Raw genomic sequence first — 23,265 nt, forward strand, 5'->3', positions numbered from 1 at the left:
CACATTCTTGCATTTGACCCAACATGTGCTACTTCAATGACTAAATTCTTCTTTGTATCTCCAACTGTAGTCTTAAGGAACAATCATATTATTCATTCCTCCGCCTTTCATCTCACCCTACACTACTCAGAGTATAAGTCTCATAAAGCTGCAGGCTTAAGTTCTGACCTAGACAAACCTCATACAAGCTTTGTAGAAAACTGAACCAACAAGCTGACCTCAAAACCCGTGGAAACCAATGGAAATCATTCTATTGATTTCAGTATTCTTTGGCTCAGAGACTTGTCACAGATTATGAGATTATATCCAGTTATGGATAATACCTAAAATATGAGAAGAGCTGCTAAGGTCCTACAGATCCTAGTGAAATCTTTTCAGTAATCCTCTGATCTAGCTAGTGAGCAGGAACTTGCAATGTTCAAGGTTCACACCTTATATTTAAAAGTGTTCTTTCCAGACATACAACACAACAATAGAAGTACAACCACCACAGCACATCACCTGGGTCCTTCATGAAGTGAAAGAGGATGTTTGGACATGGTAAAGCAAGAGTATCTCCAGCATCTGCCTCTGGCCAGCACAGTAATTTGTCCCAAGTTCTCTTGCAACCTCAGACAGAAAGTGAAATATTTTTTGAGCATATTTATATGTGAACAGCATAAAAAGTAATTAAAAAAACTTTTTAAGTTTTGACCTTCCACCTTTTTCATACCTTATATAATTAGTTTAGCCACAATTTTTTATCTACAGTGAGAAATAATTTCTCCGGAGGACTATTTAATCTGCTTTTATTTAGACACCCTGTGTTAGACGAGGGTGGAGTTTCAGACTTAATGTAATAAATGAAAAAGTATTGTGCAAATGGGAGAGAGTGATGCTGGAAAAAAAGACCAGATTACAGTTCTTGTTAAGGGATTGCCCTCTTTTTAAAGATCAACACACTCTCACACAACAAGCATGATGCCTTGATAGCATCCAGTTGGGGAAGTAATAGGAGGAGGACACAAGGATTTGCTCAGATAGATTGACTATCCATATTTGAATGAGAAAAAAAAATGTGGAAATAAAATAATTGAGAGGAATGAAAGCAGATGGAAGAACAGTTGACCAGAGGAGGAGGTTGTGGAACAATAAGTAAAACCCTCAAACATGCACATAAGCAGCATGGCTGTTTCCTGACTCAGGTAGTTTGTTGCTTCTCTATTACTCTTTTTGTCCTTCATACATTGATACCTGATGGTGTTGCATTTCCATGCTTTTCTGGATACTCCAGACATTCAGCCTCCTTTTTCTTCCACTCTATCATAAAATCACATTCTGGGTGGACATTCCCAGCAATCTACAGGGAGAGGAGTTTCAGTTGATTAGTGAGAAAAGATGGAGCCATTAATTCCAGACCCACTTTTGCAACAAGGTTTTCAAGGACATAGAACATTAGGTTAGGGTTTAGCAGTCAAAGGGTGCTACTTGTCTCTGCAGAAGTTGCAATGCTTTTGGTGAATGAACCCAACTGAGCTCTATAAAAGACAGTTGAGCTGCACTACTTTACATCAGCGCAAATCATTAGGCAGTGTAACTGCTGGAGGATGATAGCCACAGCTATGTACCGGAAAACCTATAAGATTTCTCTGTCTATGTTCATAACGAAAGACCTTTTTCCTAGGGCCTGGGGCTGAGTGTGAGACTCATTTGCACTCTGACTTCAGCCCTTGCTAAATCTGGATCCAGGGAGACAGAGTGCACTAGGACAAGCTCCTTTTCTTAACAGTGAAAGGTTCAATGCTACAGGTCATGCTGCAGAGCCTATTTGCTCCTCAGCATAGACAACCCCTGACAGCCTCCAAAGAAACAACATCTTGAAATCACATACAATTATTGCAGAATTGTCTTCTGAATGAGCTCTTCACTGCAAAAGGAATAAATCCATTCTCTGCCTTCTGCCATCTGCCTTTCTTTACAAAGGGTGGGAGGCAAAACTCTCTTCTTTGGAAAAAAATGCTGCATCAAAACATTTCTTAGGTCAGTATGTCCGTGTAGAGAAAAAAAAGTGGCACCAAGCGTTTTAACCGCAGGAACCTTTTGGTTGCTTTAGTCTTTATGCAGACTTGTGCTTACATGGACACCACAAGAGAATTAGAAGGGATCCAAATTACCTTTGCCATCAAAGGACAGTCTGCACAAAACTACTGCTGTGAGTATACCCACTATGCAGAAGCACACACATCTATTTTTCATAAAGAAACCAATACGTGCCTTGTCCAGCCACAACTATTGTCTCCAGTCCCAGAAAGCCAGTTGTCATCAGAGACACAGCAGTCAACTTATCTGTACACCCTGGCCGCTGGTGCCAGTGTGCTCCATATGTGTGAATATAAAGACACAGATACAGACACAGAAAATAGACTCAGGATGAGACTTGCTCAGTGAGCAGGTGGCTGGCATATGGCTCAGTTTTATTCTACCCAGGGAATATTAATATACAGGGAATCTGGGAAATAAATAGCTGGCTTTCAGTTCATTCAGAGGGCAGAGTGTATCCATTCCAATAAGTTGGTGTTTCCCCTCCATGTTAATGTCCACATCTCTTATTTTTATGCAGAGCATTTGAACTCCATTTTGGCTACCAGCTTGAAGCTCTGAGCCTGTTGAAGAGTGCTAAGTTAATTGCACAGTCTTTACTTTTCTGGAGTTTGGACCCTGGCAAATGAAAATGGGATCTATCCACTTGTATGTCCTTCAAGGACCTAGTATGCTTTCTATTTGCTGCACTTTTAGGAGGATGTGGTTTTCCTGGCAGACTGACAGACAGCAATGCCATGGATCAGTTTAAGCCAGCAATAAAAAAGAGGGCCCCATATCCAAGGCTGAATGAAGTTTGGTATATGTGAGAGAAAAATAACTATAAAAGGATGGAGCAGAGGCCAGTCATTGCCTTATCCCCAGGAGGTGGGAAGCTGATGTGTAGGATGCATCTGTCAGCCCTGATCAGTAAAAAAAGGTAGTCTGGACAGACGCTCAACTCCACTTCACTAAGATATCCGTTGGTAGGCAGGATGACAGAAAAATGACATCAGTCTCAAATATCTTGGCTCAACTGATATCTCTTCTCATGTCAACATCTATTCTTCACCTCTTATAATGGATTCTTCCTCTGGATAATTAAAGTCATCTATGCTGAAAAGCTGACTACCCATCATGTCCAGCGGCTACTGCAAAAAGCAGTTTTACTAGTCAGTAGAAAAAAAAGTCATCCAATTTACTGAAAAACTATTTTACAGCATTCTCTTGGTTTGGCCAGCTATGCCCAGAAAACCTTAGTAGGCAGGAAATGTACCCATTTGCATGGTCCTAAATTATTTCTCTTGGCAAAAAAAATGGTTAGATTTTGCCTATGAAAGCTATCTTTGCTCACTGAAATGTTCATGGCAAGAATAAATTTGTTTATTTGGTGTTGCGTTTCTATGCAGCATTTGTTTGGCTTAGTCACCAGTCCAGGAAACCTTTTTCTTTGTTTTTCTTTGTAAGTCTCCACACTCATGACTACACTTTACCATGTGCATCTCACATAAAAAGGTGAGATCAAGTGTCAGTTCAAATATCGAATTTTTACCTCTTCTTTCAAAAAGACCTGACCATAGGAGATGCTCTCACAGTTTATAGTCAGCACTAACCGCTGCTTGAGTAAACATTGAGTGCCAGATCTGCTATAAAAGAAACTCAAGCAAAATAAACTTAAAGATATATTCCTTTCCAGGCTATGTTCTAGATATACCCATCCCTCTAGAGCATTTGAGTACCGCAAGTAGACACTTAGACTTTCCAAGCAGCTTCAAATATTATTCCCAAACAAGATATAGAATCAGGTTCCAAACTACCCTGAAAACATCTGTAGACTTACTTGTTTAATCTCATTTTCTACTTCCTTCACTTCTACACACTTCTGGAAGCATGAAATAATGGCACAGAGGTGTGAGCCATTCTTTATAACAAGCATAAAAGTCTGTGTGCATGATTCTAACTTTGGTGCCTACATCTTCAAGCTATCATTATCTGATCTAGTCATCTTATGCTCCTTTCCTGAGCATAACAGAGCAGTACTAGCAGTTTTGTGCATAGATCAATTGAATTACTTCGTATGTTTACTTATAGATGGAACAAGCTGTGGTTTAAACCCAATTCACTAGGAATCCCCTGACTATTAAATACATGGTTACTCTCAGAATTTGGGCTGTAACTCTGAGTCAGATGAATCCCACTTACTACAGCTACTGCCCTTATGTAGGCACATGCATAAATAGAGGTGTTTTGCCTGCTTGCTCAGCTGATAATAAGACAAGTGTTTCTGGTTTGTAGGATCCCTAAAGAAATGAAAGTCCACAAAATCTTTCAGTCCGCCACTTCGTAAATTCACTCGTATCAGGATCCTCCCTACAGAACCTCCCTTGATAGTTCACAGATGCTAGGAGGCATGAACTTGTATTTGGTCAGTGCATAATTGTATTACAATCAATCCAACTTTATAGAAGAAATTGTTATTACTCTTGGATACACGGAACAGGTTCTCACAGAGACCTTTGGTGATATTTTTAACTATTAACAATGGATCTGGATATTCTACTTGCAGCAATCATATCTCCACACTACTGAGAAGCGGAGTTTGTCACAAAGAAGTCTGTAGCTTCACCTCAGTAATAGGTCTTTTCAGTCATTTCACAGTGTTTTCTTTCCCTTAACCCACAAAAAACAAGCTACTGTGCCAGTCCTCGTGAAATACGCCTTCAGAGAAGAGATTCTCGAAGAAGAGGAAAGGATATAGCAGAAGAATCACAAAAGGAAGGTGCTGACAATTTAATTACTCTCAAAAGCAAAGAAAATATTCTTCCCTCACTATTCAAAGAACTTTCTATATTATCTGTGTGATCCTGAATGTTGGTTTGCTAATGATTATTAAAAGCAAAATATCAGTAAGACTTCTGGGGTTTTTAATGCATTTGGATATTTTGAATTCTAGTATAAGCATCTCTGTTGATTCAACTCATTTGTTACACATAGCATCTCAGCTGTTCACTTATTAAATAACATTAATGCTACCAGCAAGGCAGATGAAATTCTAAGTAATAAGGTTGTGTAATCTGAAATGTAATAGAACTCTATCAAAATGTAGCTGCTTTGGAGTAACAACTCTCCTCCAGTTTCTTCTCCTTCATTGCTTTCTTTTAAAGCCTTCACACAAAAAAAAAGAGGGGTTCTGCCAATTATGTTGTTTCTTCTTAGCAAGTGTGTTGTACGAAAGCAGTGAAATGAATTTACACATAAATCCTACAATGTTTCTCTTCTGCTGCTATTCACACTTTTCATAGCATCTTGCCTTGTTTAACTGAAATTCAAAGCAAGTAAAGAGAAAAGAGACTCATGCAAAAAGGAAAGCTGTATCTGACCATCTGCTACAAGTAGAAAATGAACAATTAATGAAAAACAATCAAGGAAAAGCTTTTTTTTTAATGCAATTACTTACAAGCACTGCCAGACTCAGGGTGTACAAGGCACAGTGATACGAAGCACCAGAGTTCATGTTTCAAAGCAAGACTCAGACTTCACTTCATTAGCCTCTCTTATCATCTTTCACCAGAATTGTGACTTCCCTTTCTCTTATCAGTTGCTGATTTGAGGCATTTATTTTTTTGCACAGAAGTGACGTAACAGTACAATGAAGTGGGCAATAAATATTAACAACTCTCTAAGCTGCATTTAACCTGCTTTCTACCTTTTTGACATTGCCACATGCTCAAAGACTGGAATGGAGGAGTTGAGTGAGTTTTCCAAAGGCTATAAGAATCTTGTACCTCCTGGTAAGATGCCCTAGTAAGATCTTACCTCCTTGGTAAGACTTGTGGCCCTGCAGGGGACCCACTCCAGAGCAGTCTGTTTCTGAAGGACTGTTCTCCATGGAAGGGATCCATGCTGGAGCAGTTCATGAAGAACTGTAGCCCATGGGAAGAACTCAAATGGAAGAAGTTCCCAGAGAACTGTCTCTCATAGCAGGAACCCCACACTGGTCATGGGAAGAGAGTGAGGAGGAAGAAGAGGTAGAGATAACATGATGAACTGACCACAACCCCCTTTCCACATCCATCTGCACTGCTGCAGTGGGAGAAGGTAGAGAAAATCGGGAGTGAAGTCGAGTCCAGGGAGAAAGGAGGTGTGGGGGGAAGGTGTTTTAACATTTAGTTTTATTTCTCATTACACTACTCTGATTTCATTGACAATAAAATAAACTAATTTCCTCAATGATTTGTCAATAACAGTAATTGCTGAGTGATGCACCTCTTCTTTTCTCCACCCATAAGCCTTTCATTATATTTCATTCTCCCATTCAGCTGACAAACAAAATGATAGAGCAGCTTTGACGGGCACCCATCATTCAGCCAGTGTCAACCCACCACATCCTAGTTCCTGTGTTCCAGCCTACAAGGTTTTTTTCACATCTGATACTGATTTTACTCTGTCTTCATCAGTTCATCTTTCTATAGTTAAATAAAATTACCTCTTTCTGTAGTTAAATAAAATTACCTCTTACTGTTTATTGACTCAGAGTGAGTATGGGAATGCTGAGGTCTTGGAAAGGAGTCTCCCAGCTCATGGAGTCACTACAGCCATGAGGAATTAAAGTTGTACTTATGCAAGGCTTATGTGGAGATGACCCTTTCAGGGCTTGACTGTAATTTGGAACTGTGAGAGAATGGAATCTGTGCAATACAAGAAGATGTCTTTAGAAAGCTGAAGTTAGCAAACTTTCTTTTCAGTATGTGCATGAGGTTTTATTTCTTTTTCTCCCCTTATCCTTATACCTCACCTAAACCAGTCAAGCTTTCACAGGGCAGTCTGAAACAAAATTATAGCTGTGTTCCTGCCAATTTTCATCATCTAGTTCAAGAGCATGAAGCTCTAGACCTCGCAAATGAACACTTATTAAGTGTATTTATGATGGGCAAATTCTCATGTCTCTCCTAACCTCATGTCCAAATTTATAGAATCTTGAGAACAGAAAGATTTCCCTACAGAGGTATAGAATGGAATAAATTCAGGTCAAAGTGTTGAATTGATTTTTTCAGCTGATAAAGTTAAGAAAAAAGCTGGTAAGAGAACATAAACCCACATGAGTCTTAATTCACTGTGCCACATGCTTTCTGGCAACTTAATCAGTGTTTTCCTGATTACTTCATATTATAATTTGAAGAGGTAAACAACCGGAATATTTAAACTATTCAAAGTGCTTTCAGTAGCAAGACTACAACAGGAAGCTTTAGCTGTCTTACAGATGATTAAAATTTTTATATTTCTTGAAAATCTTATAAAACTATAGTGATTGGTCCTGTCATTGCAAGCTTGTGCTATCAGAGGCTGTGTTACAGCATTCGGACACATTCCCTCTCCTTTCATCCATAAAGAGATTCCAGATTAAAGTAAATTCCTTGGCTGAACATTTATCAAGTTTCCTGTAATGTATCAGCACTATTGAGATTAATAGTCTTCAGGCAATCCCACAAATGGTTTATAAATCATGCACCTTATGGCTATTTTAACTCATGTTTAAAAAATAATCATAAGCAGTCCTGTTTCTAATGAGCAACACCTCACATTTCATGGAGATGCACTTTTTTGGTCCATTTATTAGAAAAATATGTTGCCTATGAGTAAGCTTTTGATGTACATATTGGAATTTTCCATTTCAGCCTCTACATCTGAGCCATTAAATGTGTTTATTTAGTGCTGCTAAAGTCCTGCCTATAAAAAACACAGAATGCATGGCTTACCACTTTTCAGTGTCCCAGAGCACACAGAGAGTACTATATAAGTAATTGGAAAAGGCTTTCATTTTTCAGGGAGAGCGAGCAGCCTGCTGAAATCCACCACATAGTAACTCTGATGATCATGGATGATTTTGGAAAACCTAGTTTTTCAGCCTTACACTGCCAATCTGCAGCACAGACATTCCATTAAACTGAGTTCCTTCCTACTGTCGCTCTTCTGTGCAAATTTCCAGCTGTATGTGGTTAAGGAGAAGGACAAGTCTGAAAGAAAGTAATGGGGCTGTGGGTCTGTCCTTCCTTAAAAATGACGTTTTAATTTAAACGAAAAAAAGTTTCTTCAACAACTTATAGAACTTTCAGCTTCTAGTTTCACCATTAAAGCACAACTGAAGGACTAGTTGTCTACAGGCACAGTTATCACTTCCTACCAGTTCTATCTGAGCTTTTTAGTCTTGAATATCACCACCCCTGCAAGTCCGCTCCCACACTTATGTTAAGCAGAGGCAAACATTTGATAGATCAGTAATTACTACATCTTCTCTCCACTCACCACCTCCACAATCAACACACTCCCTATTGCATGCATCTCCTCTGCCGAGCTGATTCTAGTGCTTCCCCCCATGGTGAAAGTGATATATTCACAACTCTCTCAAGGATTCTCTTGCTGCTCTTTGCAGAATGATTCTGGTTTGTGCTACCAATTCCTTTAATTTGTAAGATACCAGCTGATTTCACAACAGCTTGTTGCCTCTTTCTAGCCCCAGCACTCCTGTTTCTGTGCTCCTCTCCATTCCCAAACTTCTCTAGAACTCATTTTTTTCCTTGCTGATTTTTCTCTCTCCACAAGATTCACTCCATTACTGTAGCTACAAGGACAGAGAAATGTGCAGATATTAATCTTATTAAGATGAAATGTGGCTGCTTATTTCATTTTATTTAAATATGTTTTTTTAATGTCTGTGGAAATCTGCATGTGTTGGGCCCTATTCATACAATTTGATTAGAATCACTCTCACGGTGAAGAAATTCTTCCTTATATCAAGCCTAAATCTACCCTTCTCCAGTTTATACCCATTCCCCTCATCCTTCCACCACAAGCCTTTATGAATAGTCCCTCTTCAGCTTTCCTGTAGCCCCTTTCAGTTGCTGGAAGGTCGCTGTAAGGTCTCCTTGGAGGCTTCTCTTCTCCAGGCTGAACAAGCCCAACTCTCTCAGCCTGTCCTCATATGGGAGGTGCTCCAGCCCTCTGATCATGTTTGCAGCCCTCCTCTGGACCCATTCCAACAGCTCCATCTCCTTATGCTGAGGATTCCAGAACTGGGCACAATCCTCCAGAAGAGGTCTCACAAGAGAGGAATAGAGGGGGAGAATCACCTCCCTCGACCTGCTGGACACACTTATTTTGATGCAGCCCAGGATATGGTTGGCCTTCCAGGGTTGCAGGATTGTTCAGGGTTACAACCAATGGACACAAAAAGAATATAAATAATTTACCAAAACTAGATGGCCTCACTGAACATAGTAGTTGGATTTTCTTAAGCAACAAGAGCAAGGCTGTACTTATTGTAAGCAGATTAAAACTGGATGATCATTAAAGTCCCTTCTGACTCAAACTGTTCTATGATTCTATGATTCTATGATTTTAGACTATCCTTGTCCTCTTTACATAATGCTGAGAAGTCAGTGTTCCTACACACCTGATCTGCCATAAAGCAAGACAGGTTCACATCTCCTTTTACCCTAACTACTATGTTACTGCAGTTACATGTAAACACATGAGAGTAGATTGTCTCTTCCACCAATATGCAAGGCTGGACACTATCTGCTCCTAGAACACCCATGCTATGAAACATTAACCAGCACAATATAATCTAAAATTTCTGAAGAAATTTTCACAGGAGTTAATAATATCCAGTTGTTTTATGATGATGGAAAGTTGGAGGAAACCTTAATAATATAAACAAATATTCCACGATCTTTCAACTTACCTAAAAAAAAGACAGTAATAACTTATTTTATTGGGATTGAAAATACAGACAGCTTCCAAAGACAAAAGTAAACAATTGGAGTTAACTATTCAAGGTTTCTGAGGTGCCATTGCTACAGCTTCATATTTCCAAGGATTTTGCCCAGGAAGAGGTATTAGAATTCAGCATTGAGTAAAGGGCTACAGTTAGCATTTAGTCCTGAACTTGTTAATCCTATCAGCAGGGACAAAACTAAGTGCAAACAGAGTCGACAGTGATTCTGTGATCTGCTATGGTCAGACCCACGAGCACACACCATCATGATGAAGTTTGTAGTACTGAAAGTAAATCTACTGTGGGATAAAGGGAAATTTCAGTCTTTGTAGTTGTCTCTCGAGAGGCTTCTATTGCCATGACAATTCGTTAAAACTATTGAATTTTAGAGGAAAGATGTGGGAGGGAAGGGGGGAGGGAAGGCTGGGTCTAAGTCATTTAACCACAGCTCCTAGAATAGGCAATTTTGTTGTGCAGACGTGACAGATAAATGTTTAGTTTCTGAGGAAAAGGGCAGTGTTTGAAACAGTGCAATTTTAGATGATCCAGAGTTCCACAAAGTTTTATAAATGGGGCTTTGAATTATTATCTAAATACTGAAGATCAGCAATATGCAGACTCATAATTATGCAGTGGAATTAATCTTTCTTTGCAAGACAGTCTAAAAGGGTGATCATTTTGCTCACACCATGTATGAAATGAGCAGATGGATTTTAATTAAAGCTGTTTAAACTCAGCACAAAATGTAGAACATTAACTGTCAATTATGTTAAATTGAGTTAGAATTGTTTAAGCATATATATACAAGGGGCTTGTACCTCGTAGGTGCTTGATCAATTATGTTTCAAGTGGGATAATCTTTCTAGCTTGGCAGTAAGGCTATAGCATAGTTACTTGACTGCAGTGCTCGCTTCAGCACTTCTTTCCTTTCTCCTTTCAACTTCCTTTAGGCTGCTTACACCCTGCCAGAGCTATTTGTGGGCATAGTGGAGAACTGGAGCAGGGAGCTGGTCCTGACTAGAAATAAACACCTTTTTTCCCCTCCGAAGAATCAGTTCCCCAGTGCACCTCACTATGTCTCATAAATGCTGCCAGAATAACAGAGAAGGCAAGTCCTGGTAGAGGAACCAGGGCCAGCTTTAGGAGACGGCAGGCACTGCTGAAACAAACCTGAAACCAAGTCCTGCACCTACCTAGGGACCATCAGGCAATGTTTTCTGACACAGCTTGTCAATTGAGTGTTGTATTTTGAACTTATTTTAAGGGGACAAATAATGAGGTTTTTTGCATGCAGAAACAGGAAAATATAAACCTATGCTCATAGTCTCTATGAATGATCAAAATAGGCTACTTAGCTTTTTTTGCTGGTAGCCCATTACTGAAAAATTATAGATTGAAGTGGTTGCATCATGCACACTTATGACCTTCATCTTCAGTAAGGTCAAAGGTTTAATCAGTGATATTTGACTTGATTTTCTTGTTTACATTTTCCTTTCCATTTGCTCGTTATGAAAATTTGAGGCTCCAGTTTAATGGTACGTCTGTTAGTATTTATAGAGTAACATAACAAGAACTATTTTTTTCTGCCAGGGAGTCTGAAAATGTCATCATTGATACTAACACATCTCATAAAATTTATATATCAGACATTTCTGCAATCACTGGACAAGGTTTTCTGTATGTTTTGATAGGGGAACAGAAATTTTGGAAGACGGTGGCTTTCTATTTCAGAGAAAAAGTAAAATGAAAAGAAAATAGACAAAACAAAACGAAAAAACACATACATAAAAAATTAAAAAAAAACAAGATGAAGGGAAAATGAAAGTTTTTTTCCTAAATAAAAACCTTCCTGAACATAAACATAAAAGGAAGACGCAGCATATGTTTTGAGGATAAGTAAAAAATTTAATATATTATTCTGCTTTAATACGTTGATTTGGATTTGGATTTTGAGGTGGGAACATCATTCTCCTCTGAAATGTTTTTTCAATGATCATTTGATTGACTTGTCCATTAATTAACTTTTGTCTAATGTCCTGTTATACCAGAAAAACTACAAAAAAGTTTGATTTAAATTATGTTCAAAGACTTTTTCAATGAAAAAGTCAATAAAAAATATTTTTGAAGCATCACCATGTATCTTACAAGTTCTATGGAAGATCAGTTTTTAATTTCTATTATCATAGAATTATCATAGAATACTTCGGGTTGGAAGGGACCCCGAAGATCATCCAGTTCCAACCTCCCTGCCATGGGCAGGGACACCTCCCACGGGATCAGACTGCCCAAGGCTCCATGCAACATGGCCTTGAACACCTCCAGGGATGGGGCAGCCACCACTTTCCTGGGAAACCTCTTCCAGGGCCTCATCACTCTCATGGTGAAGAAATTCCTCATTATGTCTAGCCTAAATCTGCCCCTCTCCAGCTTATCCCCATTGCCCCTCGTCCCGTCACCACAAGCCCCTATGAATAGTCCCTCCTCAGCCTCCCCGCAGCCCCTTCAGGTCCTGGAAGGTCGCTGTCAAATCTCCTCGGAGCCTTCTCTTCTCCAGGCTGAACAACCCCAACTCTCTCAGCCTGTTCTCGTACGGGAGGTGCTCCACCCCTCACATCATCTTTGTAGCCTTCTCTGGACCCATTCCAACAGCTCCAACTCCTTCTCATGTTGAGGATTGCAGACCTGGACACAACCCTCCAGGTGAGGTCTCCCAAGAGAGAAATAGGCAGAATCACTTCCCTTGCCCTGCTGGCCACGTTCTCTGGATGCAGCCCAGGACACAGGTGGTCTTCTGGGCTGCGAGCACACATTGCCAGCTCATGTCGAGCTTCTCATCAACCAGCACCCCAAGTCCTTCTCTGCAGGGCCGCTCTCAATCACATCATCCCCCATCGTGTACTGAAATTGGGGACTGTCCCGACCCAGGTGTAGGACCTTGCACTTGGCCTTGTTGAACCTCCTGAGGTTCTCACAGCCCCAGTTCTCCAGCCTGGAGAATTATCTGCTAAGAGAGGAAGAAAATTGTGTATTTTCAGGCACTATAGTCCATGAGATATCATTGGTCTTGAATAGTCTATTGGTTTCTCTTCATTTTTGTTGTTTGCACTTGACATCAATAAATGAATGCAATAAGCATTCTTTCTGAAGCTAGTTGCCATCTGGAATCAATAAAAAGGGTTCTGAAATTTTTCAATGGAGAAAATGTAATTTCTTTTTTAAGTGATTTTTTCAGCCAAACTGAACATTTGTTTCTAACAAAAAAATATACAGATTATTTTTTCCCAGCTGTACAGAAACATGACTACTGTGTGGTCCAAAATGGCTTTGACTTTTGGTTCTCATTTAATCAGTTTCTCATTAAGAACTTGTAAAGTCTAAAAACGGTCCTTATATGATTCAGGAAAGCATGGGAGTGTCAAGGTGGCTAAAAAGATGAGTAAATTATGTCAGTGATGCTATGGTACTGTAGAAAGGCAAAATTATTGAGTGTATAAACAAGAGTATTTGTGGGGGTTTTTTTTCCTATATGAAGTAGTACTTCATGATGGTAAGCAGTCAAATTGCCAGAGCAATTTGACTGGTCTATGATGAGCACTACTTTTGAAGCACTTTTCAAGAGAGTTTTAGATCTGCTGGAAATAATGTAGAGGCAAGTAGAGGGTTTGAGGAGTAGCCAGGAAACTGCAGCATATGGGGAAAAGTCAGAAGGAAAGCCATGGGTTTGCCAGAAAAGAAGATGAAGGGGATACATGACATATCTTTTATTATAAAAAGACCTTTGGAAAGGAGACAGGAATAATTTTTCCCATGTTGGATAGGACAAAAAGACACCAGCTAAAGCTGCTGGAGGAAAATTGTGGATAAGGTGTAAGGAAAAATATTTCAGGCAGTAAAATTGTTAAAGCCTTTGATAAATCAAATGAAGAAAACGTGGAGCTTACATCTTTTGAGCATTTTTGAAAAAGATGGGGCAAACCTCCATGGAAGTGGTGACTGAGATACCTTGGGACTGGACAGTGGATTGGTTGATATCTTGAAGGCTTTTCAAGTCCTATTCCTCTGTAATTTGATGGACTTCCAGTCCATTATTTGATGGATTTCACAGAAGATTGATCCTTGAAGTGCGCTGCCAACAGACTTGTCTCCAGGGGTGGGCAAAGTCAATGACCTTTGAAATAATTGAGAATTTGAGGAGTGAAAACAGACAGTTTATAAAAGTGTAATATTTTCTTTTCCTTAGCTGTAATTCATTTCCTGGTCAAACTGGCAAGAACAATGGATTTAATTCTTCTACTTTTTTCTCTGAGAAGTCCAGAAGCTAATGAGAGAAATGAGTACATTTCCTTCCCATTTTTCTCTTGAAACAGCTTAAAATCTGGCACTTCCTCCCATGCCTTGGAGATGAACTTCAATGTGAACTTCATCGTGCAAATGTTAACAACCTTATAAAATAGCTAAATGTCTTCACTGAAGAGCAAAATAAGAATAAGGTATAATCGCTATTCTTCTAAATTAATGGAACAGTTCTTGGCAAAAAAAGTGCTAATAAGGGGAAACAAGAATGTCAGTCATGCTCTTGGTAAAGAGCAAAGCCATACGTACTTGATACACAATAAAACACAGCAGAATCCTGTCCTCAGCTGTTCCCTCTCCTAGAGTTGTTCTCTGATGTGGATTCATATAGACTCTTAGGTATAGTGAATGCGTATAAGGGACTTTGGTTGGAAAGGGTCAATAGGACAATATTGTTAACAGACTTAAAAGATGATGCTGTTCTCAGAGGAATTCTGGTTTTTTGGACACAATAATATCACTTTTCTGCATTCTATGAGATCTTCTGAAAGCTCAGGTCAATATCGTGTCTGAGCTAGCTCCTAAACCCTCACGTAGTGGTCACAGGCAGCTATTACAAGTATTTGTGCCTCTGTTTTCCCTTTTAACTGTGAGAATAGCAGTGAATATGAAAAGTGTAGAAGAGATGTGATGTCACATTAGGATGAATAATTTTTTGTTAATATAAGTGGCTTATTGATTCTTTATATACCTTATTAATAGAAAATAAGGAAAATAAAAAGACAATTTTCCATAGATTTAAGATATATTTAGGATAAATATAATTGCATTAGGCTTTTTTCACTAATGTTGATAGGAAATAATGGCAGAAAAATGTAAAACAAAAGACATGTTAGGTATTGAATGCTATAATGTAATAAAAAACTAATTGTAAATAAAGTCACATATGATAGAGAGAATCACATTTAGCAGTAGGAAGTTAATAACAAACTGACAAGCCCCACAGAAAAAAATGCTATTTGCCTTTATATTTTCATCAAATAGCCTTGTAGTAAGGTATTGTTTGCCTTACTATCCTTTAATAAACTGCTGGTGTCCTGACCAGGCACTAAGCACAAATCACTGATGAAGGAATGTTTGCATTTAATTAAACAGGTGGATAGTTATTTCCTTACCAGATTGTAATCACTGTGAAAGACTGTTATTACCCATGTCCAGGAAGAAGTTTTGCCAGTTAAATCTACGTTGAAAAGTGTAACTTAAACTATAGCTCATTCTTTCACAAAATTACTTGTATTTCTTTCAAGCTTATTTATAACTTGGGAAAGTCACTGGAAGTTCATTTGATTTTATCATTGGCCAAATTATGTATTTATTTGTTTGTTTTATTCTAATGAATGGCAGAACCTCAGTATTATGAATACAAAAAGGGATTTAGTTTACCATGGCTGCAGAGAAAAACAGGACTCTGAGGTTCTGCTTTATGTTTCATGAAGCGTAAATCTTTTTCTTCTTATTGATCTGCAGTGAACAGCAGCATGACTGGATGCTTACCAGTTAGAGGTGGCTGGATATCTTTCTTTTGACATTGACTGGGTTTTTTTTTTTTTGCTTCTTAATGGAAAATTGTCTCCTGACGTATTGAAAAGATCTCTATGAACTTTACATAAGCTCAGACATCTGGGCAAGGATTCAGTTACCTGAACATATGTTGCTATTGATATCCGAGATGTTCTGGTTCATCTTACTTAACTTCTAGCTGGTCTGGAATAGTACAGGTGTTCCCTAGATCCATCAGTGTGGGTGTCTTCAGTACAATGAGGTTTGTCAAATGTCAGTAGACAACATATTAGGACAAGTAAATTAAGCCCCTAGGCCAGAAATTTCTTCCCCTCATAGGTATGTTTAGATGCTGAAAATAAGGTGTCCAAATCTCAGTCTGTGTCTTGTCCGTAACTTAAAATATGTGCTGCTTCTAGGATAAGTGGAAAGCAATTTACCTCCAGAAAATGGATCAAACCTTGGGTGAGTTCAATGCCCCATTATGCTTGCTCTGAGGCCTTAATCTCTAGAGATTTAGAAATTAGCCATATTTATACAGTGCCTAGCAGAATGGGCAGTTGAACTGGAAGAAGATCTAATCCTGAGCACTGTCGAACAGTTAAGTCAGTGATACCCAAGTGGTGGTCATGGTTACAACTATGCAGCAGCACAAGATGAGTTAAGTCAAGTGTTTTCTCTTGGTGGCCAATGGAACACTAATAAGTCTGTGCCTGTGGTTATTCTGCAGGTCATTTAAAACTATAAAATACTGGGCCAAAAGGTAGGGGGTCTGGTTGCATTGGTTACAGTAGTAATGAGAAAAGTAAGAAACATATTATTATTTTGATTACATAGTAGTAACTGAGGAATTACACAACGTGGTAATTCAGGAATGACTAAAGAGAAAAGGGAACCATAATTAACTACTCTATCTTGCAACACAGACTCTTATTTGAGGAAATGACATAATAACATGGAAGGAACCTCTCTTTACAAACCTAAAGAATATAGAAATAGTTTTCAACTCAAACCTTAGGGAAGTACCAGCATAAAAACTTTTGAAGGAAAACAACAATAAATATATACATAGGAAAGTATAAATGCGTGTGTAAGTGGGTTAAACTATGATGACCATCATACATCTTCAAGTTTCTTGGGAGAATAAATTCTGACTGACTGCTTTCCAACTAGTCACCAGATTTAATGTCTTTTCACGTATGGGTTTGCATTATCTTTCTAGAAAGCTCAGGGTTGTTTTTTTTTTATTTTGAAGACTACATATTTAGAATCCTGAAATCATCTTCAGGGCTCAGTAGAAAGACCAGTGATTGAGATTAACCCAATAAAGAAAATCTCTGATTTAGCCATTCCGGCATCTTCAGTTGTTTAAGGGTATCTATGATCAAATCATTATATTAAGCCTGACTCTGACTAGCTCCATCATGTAACCAGGATGTTACACATGCTCAAGGGTTTTCTCTGTGTGAAAATCTTTTTTTTTCCTTACAAATTCTCTATTTTCCCACTTCTTAGCCCTATACAAGGTCCAACATAAATAAAAAATCCACACATGACAGTGCCTGTAAATCTTTTTATTTTACAAATTAAGAAAGTCAACTAAAATTGTCTTCAAAATGGTTACCTTCAGAGTTGATACGCAGCTGCATAAGATACTCAAAACAATTCTGCAGACCATTTTCTGAAAGGCTGTTGAAGATCTTCATTGGTTTTGCCTTCACATCTTCTACCAACACAAAATGGGCTCTTTTCAGTACTGACTTATCTCTGGGATCTCTTCATCACAAGCTTCAGTCAATAAATGAAAAGTTTCCATCATGGGTTTCTTGTGTTTCACAAGAAACTTGACATGAACTCACTACTCACTTTTGCACACTGATATTTTCTGACCAAGGGTAAGAAAACAGCTATATTTGAACATGCATTCACTTATACTAAGTGAAGCAATCAAGTTGAGCCTTATCTCACTGTGACAGGTTAGAATATGTTCTATAACCATCTCTTTGCCTCTCCCGTCCCACTTTTGGTTCCCGAGCTATAGGGTTTGTCTTGGGTTTTTAATAGCCTAATATTTAAAAAATAAAATTGGTCAACATTTTTCTTTTTGTCCATTCCACAAAACTTCTCATACCTTCCATACATATGTATCTTCCTGGACTAAAGGCCTGAATAAGGAATAAACCACCCACACTTGCAAGATAGAAGAAAGGAATAGATGTGTGTCAAAATAGCAATATCTGCAAATCTAGCTCAAGAAGTTCTCCCCTCCCTCCCCGCATCCCAGTTTTGAGCCTTGTGTCTTTCCCACTGTCATATCTAAGAACATGTCCTCAAAAAATTTTTTCCCAGATATGATGAATCTCTTTGAAGAAGCTCTTAATGCATTGCTGTATTGGCTTCATCTTTTATCATCTCAAAAATGTAACTCCTCTCTTAATATGGTGCCAAATGTGACCATTCAGGCAGTATTGGTAACCACAGACAAACAGAGAAGGGGTGCCTTGTCATTCTCTCCACTGTCATTTAGACTCAGAAGGTATATCTGCACCTGTATTCCTTACAAGGAAGCATCACCTTACTTAGCTGACTCAGGTACAAACAGATTTTGGATGTTTATTGAAAAAATCACAAGATATGTTTTCCATCTACTCTATTTAACACATTTGGATGGCTTTCAATGATGGTTAAGCAGGAGGAAAACAAGTATCAGCTGGTGTTTTGCACAGTCCCTCATAGCCACAGGGCATAACAAAAAAACCTTCAAAACAAAACAAAAAAAAAGCACAGATTTTTCTTGGATTATCCAAAACTATGAATATCAGTTTTGCAAGACTTTAGCTGCAATAACTGAGGTAAGTAAGTATCTTAACCCTAATCTAACAGTATAGCAATATAGATTTGATTCTTCTGTTACAGATGGCTAGTTAACTACAAGGATCTGCATTGACAGTGATTCACATCCTCCCTTGGCAACCAACCCCACAGCCTAGTTTTTCTTGTAATTATGAAGTTTTTCCTAGTATTTGATCTAATTCCTCCCTGCAGCCTTGTAAACCCGTTTCATCTGCCCATAATGATGAGAAGGAATAACTGATGCTTGTCTCTTATGTAACATCTTTTATAGCCATTCCCAGTTAATGACCAGTCTCCCTTTCTCTCTGGAACCACACACTCAGTTGTTGAAGGCTTGCCTCTAATATCTTACTTGCCCAGCTTGTTCATTCTAGCAACTTTCTCTGAGCTCTCTCTGGTGTCTCTCTCTTATTTAGCAGCAAACTTTCAGTATTTATAAGCATATTGTAACAATAAAAAACAAAACCGAAACCAAACCAAAACAGAAATTTAAAAACTCTCTTGAATGGCATGTCAAAGGTTGCTCTTCCATTAAGACCTCAATGTGACCACAAGAGCCATGACACTTCATCCAAAGATGGGCTGAAAAAAACAGGAAACATCTTGGAGAATTTTACAAATTCTTTCAGAAGGCAAACTGCAGCTAAAACACTGACCAGCAGAAAAAGAGGAGTTCATGCAAGGATCTAAAGCTCTACTGCACGAGTGCCTTCAATCATGCAAAGTTATTGAACTTGAATCTGCAGTATCTGAGGTGTCTCAAAAACTTAAAGAGAAACATATGCTTACCCACAAGTGAGATACCCACATAGGATATCCACAAGCGAGATACAGCCTCAGGTGTTTAATTTCTTTTAATATCATGTTCTTTGTTAGTAGTTATGTTGGTGAAGATTTGGGATCATAGAATCATCTATGATTGGAAAAGACTTCTAAGATCATCCAGTCCAACTGCCAGCTCGATATCACTATGCCTACTAAACCATGTACTGAAGTGCCACGTCTACATGTTTTTTGAACACTTCCTGAGATGGACACTCCACCATTTCCCTTAACACCCTCTTCCAATGCTTCACCACTGTTTCAGTAAAGAAATTCTTCCCAATATGTAATCTAAACCTTCCCTGATACAACTTGCGGCCATTTCCTCTCATTCTATTGCTTGTTATTTAGGAGAAGAGACCAACATCCACCTCGCTACAACCTCCTTCATGTAGCTGAAGTACTTCAGGCAAGTTGTGAATGAAGACACCATGCATGGGAAGAATTGATCAGCTTCTATCCTCCACTTACAATAATTTATCTCACTTAATTCCCTAACACATTTGAGGGTTGTGGCCAGCTGAGGATATTATCTTGATTTTGTGGTTTTCCTGGTTTTGCTCATTGTAAAGACAAAAGGAGAGGGTAGAGAATGACTGAACCATAGTACTGGGAATGGACACGATGACCAATTGACCTCTGAAACACCAAAAGTCATCAAACTTCCCGTTTGTTCTCTGAACAGAAATGGGGAAGTGTAGCAATTTCCCTCTCTCATTCCCCTCTCACTCTGTGAGGACACCCACAGGCTAGCACTTCCATACCAGGGTGGGGGCAGAGGCTTGTACAGGAAGAAATAAACTGCTAACAAAGCAGAGTTGTAAACTTATCAAAGAAGCCTTGTCATAAGCAGGAAAAGATTTATAAACCTAGCCTACTTCTGGGAAGCTAGTGGTGTAGGCTATAGGGATGGCAGAATTTGTGGCAACAGATTTTCCTCTGGCATGTTGTTGGAGGATGAAAAAGGAGGCTCTGAAATTTCCTTATTTGTCTGTCTTGCAGCAACACATAGCAATGTGGTGCAGCATTCAGCATGAACATGTATTAACTTAAGATTCAGCATTCATTGTGTAATAATAAACAGCATTGGTTGGCACTTAGTATTATTTTGTCTTGAAGAGTACAAGGAAACACACATTTCCCCCTTATGTGAATTCTACGGAAAAAAACGGAGAACTGCCTTCCAGACTGATTCACTATTTCTGTTAATGACACTGTGCATATCTCATTTCCTAGGAAGCTCCAAGTAGTGAAATCATTCTTGACACTTTCTCCCTACCTAAAACTATACATAATGTTCACACCAAAAAATTTTTCACAGAAAGGGTCATTGGGCACTGGAACAGGCTGCCCAGGGAGGTGGTTGAGTCACCTTCCCTGAGGTGTTTAAGGCACGGGTGGATGAGGTGCTGAGGGACATTGTTTAGTGATTGATAGGAATGGTTGGACTTGATGATCCAGTGAGTCTCTTCCAACCTGGTGATTCTATGATTCTATGATTCAAGTTTGGATGAGGCAGTGTCAGGAACAGTTTGGTTTGTGTGACGCAGGACACTTGAATGTCTCAACAGGAACAAGTGTCTCCAGAACTGCAGACTATGGTGTTGACAAGAGGCATCTCAATATGGTTTGGATCACTGCTTGCCTCTGATCACACACATTCACATGGTGCTACTGAAATTCTGAGTGAGTATCAGCAGAGAAAGAAGTTCTTTCAAGTTGGTAAAATGTACAATACAAATGTTGGAAGCCTAGATGAAGGATTTGGGGTTTTATTTTGGTGTTGGGTTGTTTTGCCCTCACTATACACATACAACCAGTTTTAACTTGGGGTAAGGGGGTTTGTTGGTATTTTGTTTGTTTGTTTGTCTAGGAAAATAATATTATTTTTCCTTTGGTGTTACCATAGGATACATTGGCTATATTCCTTTTTGAAACTTTTCACAAAACTGTGTTATTAATACAGATTTTTTTTTCAACTCTATTTTCCACTAGCAATAAACAGATTTTTTTTTTTCTATACTCTCTTTTAGAATCTTATTTGACAAAAAATAAAGCAAGGATTGACCTTTCTGCTGCTTCCCTGCTAAACTACATCTCTTGCTTTCACATCACTTCATTGATAAAAAAGGGCAGAGATATGGTCTTAGATGATATCATTGACCGTCAGCTCTATCATAACGCAGCATAAGTGAGAATATCTGAGAAAACCCCAGTCATACTATTTTGTGGATTCTCAATAATCACCTGAGGTCCAATGGTTTTCAAGCAGAAAAGGTTCTCGAACGTCAGTTTTCAGACCAAGATCTAGTCCATGGGGTAAAAGGCTCAATGACTTTTCTGCAAGATCAAATCTGGGAGATGTGTTCTCACCAGCTATGAATGCAAAGTGACTCAGTCCCTGATGTGTTCATCTTATTCACACTAACAACACATACAAGGGCAATTGCTACTTGTTAGGTGACAAATTTGCAGCCCTAATGGTTTCACAAAAATGAGTCTGTGTCTCCCTTACTACTGGACCTGTCTTCTAGGCAATCAAAAAGGTCTTAAGTTCATTCCACTTGACTCAGGCAAAAAGGCAGAATTGTGAGCAAAGATAAGAGTATGAGCAATAATTCTCTTGAAAGGGTGAAGAGGAACAGCCGTGAAGCAAGAGCGAGAACTGTTTATACAGCGCAGTTTAAAGTAAACCATCAGTGAGATCAGAGTAGTGCCAGTATAGCTGTAAAAGGGCATGAGTAAGTTGAAAACTGTATTTAAAAATAGCAGGAATAAAAATAGTGTCTTCATCTGCCCTGAAGCCCTTACAATGAGAGTGAGACAGTTATTTAAAAAATATTCAAAACTTTCAGAGAGCGCAGAAGCACCTGATCACAGTGCTGTCAGAGAAAGTCAGGCATCTTAAATACTCAGACATACGGTGTTTATTTCTTCTCTGTCCTTCTAGTTTGGACAAGGAAATTAGAGTAACGTTTTATTGTTTCTTCTCTTGTCTTCCTTGATAATACCTCTCAAGAAAAGAGTTGATACAGCACTCAGTAAATAAGATGTTGTGGTCTTTTTCCTGTTGCCACTATAGAGAACGCTGTTTTGAGTAATGGAAAAAAAATAAATAGATATGTGTGGTGGTTTGAAGCTGGCTGGATTCCAGATGTCCATGAAAGCTGTTCTGTCACTGCCCTCCTCAGCTGGACAGAAGAGAGAAAATACAACTAAAAGTTCATGAGTCGAGATAAGGACAGGGAGATCACTTAGCAATTACCATCATGGGCAAAATAGACTTGACTTGGGGAAATTAGTTTAATTTATTGCCAATCAAAATCAGAATAAGACAATGAGACGATTAAACTAAATCTTAAAGCACCTTTCCCCCAATGGTCCCTTCTTTCTGAGCTTAACTTAAAGGGGGGGTGGAAAACAGGTTCTGCAGTCAGTTCATCCCAGGTTGTCTCTGCCACTCCTTCCTCCTCACTTCCCCTGCTCCAACGTGAGGTCCCTCAGATCAAGTAGGACACCAAAATATCATTTTAATGAGCTACACACCTACACACTATTGTATAATGCAGAGTTTGCAAATGCATTGCCATGATCTTTCCCATATATTTCCTTAATATTAAAAAAACCCTCAGGTCTACTACAGGGCCATGTTTAAACACTCAAAGCCAAAAAAGCTGATATTGAGCTAGAAATACCAGCTATAAGTTCATCCTATGTAATTCTATCAATAAAATAATGGCAATAAAGACAATCTGAAAACTATACCTCAGAGTATTTGCAAGTCAGTAAGTAACTAAACATTACAGAATGTTTGTGAGGTAATTAAAAGTTACTTTTGCAGTTTTAATATTAAAATATGCAAAGAGCTTGTTGCTTCTGTTGTAATTGCTGTATAAACATAGACA

At 38.7% G+C, this 23,265-nt stretch overlaps 1 protein-coding gene across 2 annotated transcripts in view; it reads right to left on the reverse strand.

Annotated features, from left to right (window-relative positions):
• The window catches only part of GHRHR (growth hormone releasing hormone receptor), a 37,782-nt gene extending 15,350 nt beyond the window's left edge, over positions 1 to 22,432 (reverse strand). For both annotated transcript variants that reach the window (XM_069860419.1, XM_069860420.1), the window contains exons 1-3: positions 22,231 to 22,432; positions 1,234 to 1,339; positions 502 to 609 (exon numbers count right to left, since the gene is read on the reverse strand). In XM_069860419.1, coding sequence (XP_069716520.1) covers positions 502 to 609; positions 1,234 to 1,306 — 181 coding nt within the window. In that variant the 5' untranslated portion in view covers positions 1,307 to 1,339; positions 22,231 to 22,432. The remainder of the gene's footprint in view (positions 1 to 501; positions 610 to 1,233; positions 1,340 to 22,230) is intronic.
• Positions 22,433 to 23,265: the final 833 nt, after the last annotated feature.

Source organism: Phaenicophaeus curvirostris, chromosome 6, assembly GCF_032191515.1.
Source record: "Phaenicophaeus curvirostris isolate KB17595 chromosome 6, BPBGC_Pcur_1.0, whole genome shotgun sequence".
In the NCBI taxonomy this organism is placed as follows: domain Eukaryota; kingdom Metazoa; phylum Chordata; class Aves; order Cuculiformes; family Cuculidae; genus Phaenicophaeus; species Phaenicophaeus curvirostris.